At 37.1% G+C, this 5497-nt stretch overlaps 1 protein-coding gene across 2 annotated transcripts; it reads right to left on the bottom strand.

The window, feature by feature from the left end:
* Positions 1 to 97: 97 nt before the first annotated feature.
* On the bottom strand, positions 98 to 4123 carry LOC116291163 (neuropeptide FF receptor 2). 2 transcript variants are annotated; one of them, XM_031698290.2, is made up of 2 exons: positions 3848 to 4123; positions 98 to 2205 (listed from the first exon to the last, which is right to left on the bottom strand). In XM_031698290.2, the coding sequence occupies exon 2, from the start codon at positions 2111 to 2113 to the stop codon at positions 1166 to 1168; it is 948 nt and encodes a 315-aa protein (XP_031554150.1). In that variant the 5' UTR covers positions 2114 to 2205; positions 3848 to 4123; the 3' UTR covers positions 98 to 1165. The 2 variants fall into 2 exon arrangements, with proteins under 2 accessions (XP_031554150.1, XP_031554149.1); XM_031698289.2 differs by having other exon boundaries at positions 98 to 2270; positions 3848 to 4118.
* Between the last annotated feature and the right edge of the window lie 1374 nt (positions 4124 to 5497).

Genomic DNA, 5497 nt, shown 5'->3' with positions numbered 1-5497 from the left:
GAACGATCACCAACACAGGAAGCCCAATTCAAGATATAACTTCATAGCCTTGATTTTCCTAAGTTTCTATATTGGTTTTTGTTCTATTTACATATCGATTAACATATATACTTTTATTTTTATTTCCTTTTAACGGTCGAAGTCGTGCTTTGCTCGTTTCTCTTGCAGAATTTTGATTTGCTTCTGGCGCCGTGTATTTTAGTCTCCTACGCAGCCGCTATTAGTGTCGTCACGCAACGCTTCGAAACTAATAGCGGCTGCGCAGGAGACTACGTGTATTTCTGTAACAGTATAATAGCGCGTGTTAAATTTTCGCAGGTTGATATAAAGAGCGCGAGCATTATTCAGCGACCATTGGCCGATTTTTGGGTCGCTATGGCGGGAAACAAGTTGGAATAGTACTTCGTCTAGCGCGTGTGATTCTGGACTCAGCAAAAAGTCCTTAGGTGTCTACGTCTAACACCTCTTTATGCTCATGATTTACTTTCATTTTATTCAGTATCCACTAGTCCATCTATTTTTTATTTATTTTTGTTAATTCATATAGCAAATCTTATAATAAAATATATTTACATATCAACATTTCTACATGTCATCGCCAAATAATAGATTCCAAATAATTTCAAATTCCTCTTGATGGAAACGAATCACATGGAAAGCTGAGACTGCGCAAAGCATTTGGACAGACAATCAATTTCACTTTTACAATTTTAGCACGATACCCGGGTGTTTTGGAATCTAAGCACCCAATGCATCATTTACAGCGAAAATTTTCAAGTATTTTCTATTATCTTTTGTCAAAAACGCAATATTTCCCCCTAACAACAGCTTCTTCCAAAAATTGTGCATCCCTCCATTTTTCTGATAAGAATTTGCCCATCCCCCTTTTTTCCTACCAACATTTTCCCGATCCCCCCTCAATTTCACCTGCCCCCCCGCCATATATTATGAATGCAGCCTTATGCATTAACGACAGCAATGCCCTGTTAGGGGTAAAATTCCTACAAGAGACACAAGAACGTTCCAAAATTGCGACATAGGCAGTTGTAAAATTCAGACAGACAGAGGACATGATTACCCCTCCACCCCCTCCCCCCTCCCCTCCTGATACATAGGGCCTCAAAAACACTGACTACGTCCAAACGCAAACCTACTCGCGCTTGGTTTATACATGTGCTTCATTTGAACGATGGCAAACTGGGATGGCTGGTTGTGATAGAGAATCCACGGCCGTAGAATCCATCACTAAGGTGGACATCTTTTGAATATCAGTACTTGCTTTCTTCGAATGGCTTTCATCATCAAAATCACGAAGAGATTCCGACCTTCTCCTTCCACCACAAATGAGAGCGACGAGGTTTTGACGGAAGCGCCCGCTGTGAAAGCAGTATATCAGTGGATTGACAGCTGAGTTGACTGTTACCAACGCAACGGCAGCAGGGTAGGCAATGTTCCCCTTAACGAGAGAGTGGTCGTACGCACTGGTCGTATAGACGCAAAGCTCTGGTAGCCAGCACAGAGTGTAGACGGTACTAACTGTCAAGACGATCTTGGTCACTTTCTTTCTGTTTCGAATAGCCGCAACCTTGACAAAACCTTCTGAAGTGCAGCGATTTGATTGGCCCCACAAAGTTTGCACGACTCGTGAGTACAGCACGAACATGGTCAATACCGGTATCAGTCCAATTGTTGTTAGACTGAGCGCGCTGTACACCTTGGGAGAGTGCGCAAACGGCCATTCCTCCCTGCAGAATTTCTCTTCTTCATTGTAGCGTTGCACGAGAAATCCAATAGCGTTAAATGCCAGAGCCAGAAACCAACATGTCCCTACCACGTATTTGAGTTTCTTCATCGTGATTCTCTTGCGAATGTCATGCGGGCGAGTAATAGCAAAGTATCTCTCAATTGCTATGGCAACCAAGAAGAAAGCCGACGTGTACCCTCCCGACCAGGCAAATGTCCCGCCTGTTATAAAAGTACAGAGAACGTCTCCTGAGGTCCCTGTGGGATGCTCAAAGGCTCCTCTGAAAATAAACAAGGGAGTGAAAAAGAGGAGTAGGGTGATGTCAGAGATGGCTAGGTTGACGAGGAGGTAGTTCATGGGTGTTCTCATGGAGTTGTTGAGTAGGACCACTAGGCAGACCAGGATGTTCCCCGTTATGCCTATCACTGTCACCACAGAGAAAGCAGTTTTTAGTGTGATATCTGCAGTAGAAGACATTGCGAGTGAGCTCAGTTGTGCGTGGTCAAAACTGATAATAGTCGTATACCTGAAATGATTTTCCGTAGTTAGTACATAATGAACATGGACTTACTCTTGATCATCCGATCATGACACCCTCCCTCCAACTTTCTTATCGTATCTTATTCCATCAATCATCAAAAAAACCTTATTTGATCTAATCCGATACCATCAGACTATGCATTCTAATCATGCACTTTATCCCAACCCGCCCACCCATCCGATCCATCCATCCATCCGTCCGTCAGTTTCAACACTGACTTTAACCAATAAACTAGCCAGATAATATCAGCACCTAACAGTGCTTTTTAATGAAACAGGCTTTCTTGTTGATCAGCTCAGAGTAGCGCCCGATCACAGAATACACAGATCAAAGATAACATCAGATTAATGCATTTTACGGGCTCTTGAAACAGAGAAAGATTAATTCATCGTGATTATGATGATTTACGGGCTGAATGTCAACAAGGAAATACGACCGAAATAGGACGTTTGCATGATGGCTTCCGGATTGACCTCTACTACCAGACTCCCTTGAACACTTTGTTTTGTTTATATTAGTTAATTAGCACCAATTGTCTTAGAGTGCTCACACTAAATCCGTGAAACAAAACAAGTTTTTGCACTAAATAGTGATAATTAAACAATAGAAAACAAAGGATTCTGTATGAAATAGTACTAATTAGTACTATTTAATGTTCACGGTTTTAGTGCGTGCACTCTACTATTCTCATTAGGGAATACAAATTTAAGTAAGAAAGGAAATTCGATCGCGAAGCATTATGGTAGTGGAAGTCGCTGTCATGATAACGTCCTATTTTCCACAGATCTAACAATGGAATAACGTGCGGAAATTTAGTAAACCGTGATAAAAAATATCGAACTCGATCGTGCGTTTCATTTTCGATCAAAGCTAACTACTCGGGAAATCTACCTAGATCGACTTAATATAGTTCAGAAAGAATAAGATAAGCGGTTATAAATACATGTGAAATTGAAACAATGTTTGAATTAAATATATAAGCTTTCGTGTTGACCTTCCGGCTGATTCCATCACTGTGACTACGTCTTTTATTTCGACTATAATCGGAATTAATTGATCTTTTTAAGTTGTTTCTTTTTTATTGACCGTCAGTAGGCTATTCATGCAGTTATGTTTTACGAAGTATTATCACGGTGTAGACTATTTATTCGAATTCATTCACACACGGAACCATTTTTACGAAATTTTAAATAACTTGGATTATAAATTATAAATATAACGGCACAATACTCAAAGAGAGATAAATACAAGTATGAAAAGAAAAATAGATTTGTTGATTGAGTTAACATCAATTAAAAGGCCGTGATTCAACATTTAAAGTGCTACTACGACGAAAATCGCTCAAACTTGGATTCAGCTGAAACTTCCTAAGAATACTCTTTAAAGGTCCAATAATCACTGTATGAAGTATTTTCTCGATATTCAGGACGAAAGTATGATATTTTTACGATTATTTATTGGACCTTTAAAGAGTATTCTTAGGAAGTTTCAGCTGAATCCAAGTTTGAGCGATTTTCGTCGTAGTAGCACTTTAAACAAAGCTATGTTAGACTTGAACGTACCTTGGAACGATGTTCTTTCAAATTCTTTTCGGTCTCAACTCGATGAATAAAGATATCAAGCCGTTTCAGGACGCTATTGTGTTTCTTCGACTTTTGAACTGACTACATGTCTACAAGAGGTATGGTATTTTGTTTTCTTTCTTTCCTCTGGGAAGCAATGAGAGATAAATGGGAAGCTGCTTTGTCTACGTACGTTGCATGACTGGCAACTTCCGTTAGCTCAATACATTTCGCTTTTGAACTCGTGTTTAGATTTCAGGGTTCAATGAGTCAATGAGTACCTGAGATGCTAAATATCAAGATCGTTGCATGTCACTCCTTGCCATCGTCCTGTCTGATCAAGGGGACATTTGGTTAATGACATTGTATAATAGGGTATCAACGACTTCATCAAGGAACCAGCTGTCAAAAGGAAATAATAAATGAAATTTAATAAGAAATAATTGATTATGATTATGAAAACTGAGAATTTCATAAAAGTCAAAACCTCGTGGGAAAGAAAGCGATGAATGAATGAAATTGAATGAGAAAAAAATAATTAAGCATTTGTAAGGACTATCTTGTCACACTGGTGATGACGTAAGGACGCCGAAATATGTCTGCCGGAAATAAATCAGTACGGTTAGAACCTTACCATGTCGTTTTGATTATCAAAAAAAAAAAAATGAAAACTGAGAATTTTATAAAAGTATAACACCTTGTGGGAAAGAAAGAAAGAAATGAATGATTAAATGATAAATAAATAACATGATAATGATAAAGAGAATTATATAAAAGTCTAAAACCTGGGTAAAAAGGTCCAAATTATAAATTAAATTTGCCATCACTACTCCCTTTTAATTACTTAAAGCTCAATAGAATGATTTTCACATGACCGTGAAAGAAAATAGACCATTTAGTTTGTAATAGTTTTAAATCGAAATCTTTATTTAATATTTTTACGAAGAATAAGAAATTTAATAACAATAATGTAATAATAATAATAAGTTTGTAAATCATTAAAAAAATAATAATAATAATAAAAGAATATTTACATTATGTACTTTGTGAAAATTTAAAGAGAAAAAGTTACTATTTACAAAAAACTAGAAAAAAACAAAATGAAAAACAAGCATTATAAAAAAGTCTAAAATTATCTAATATCGGCAAGGTTAGTATTAATGCTAAAGTCCAATAGAAAGTCACTTTCGTTGTTCTTATAAAAAGGAGTGCGGGAGCCTCTAATGCATGTAATTACAGCTTTCAAAATCTAGTAGTTTGTAATAGTTGATAAAGAACAAAAGAAAATCATTGGTTTAGAGTCTACTACTAACTATTAGTTTGCCTATTCTTTCACGATCATATGAAAATCACTCTAAGACGTGGGATGTGTGATAAATAAAACTAAATCCTCTATTTGATTGACGTTGAATCCAGTAAAATGTTGCATTAGGACTCACTTAAAATAGAAATGCGTTTTTCAGTCGATGAAAAAAAATTTTCTGGTCGATTTTGAAGCCATTTAGGAACGTTTTTACGTAGTTATCTCCACTTAGTTCCCCTACTTAAAAAATAGGAATTAATTCCCATACGCGTGTTATTTTTCATTAATTATTCTCGAATGGTGGTATAGTTTCCAATACTAACTTCACAACGCAAATTTATCAAGAG

The sequence above is a fragment of the Actinia tenebrosa genome, unplaced genomic scaffold, assembly GCF_029948245.1.
Source record: "Actinia tenebrosa isolate PJP-AT-01 unplaced genomic scaffold, QUT_ActTen_1.0 PGA_scaffold17__23_contigs__length_9995812, whole genome shotgun sequence".
Taxonomy (NCBI): Eukaryota; Metazoa; Cnidaria; class Anthozoa; order Actiniaria; family Actiniidae; genus Actinia; species Actinia tenebrosa.
Note: the sequence above shows the minus strand (reverse complement) of the source record. Positions and strands in the feature narration are given on the sequence as shown.

What these genes read in the sequence shown, in the direction of transcription:
- LOC116291163 (XM_031698289.2), bottom strand. Translation starts at nt 2,221, where the DNA reads ATGTCTTCTACTGCAGATATCACACTAAAAACTGCTTTCTCTGTGGTG.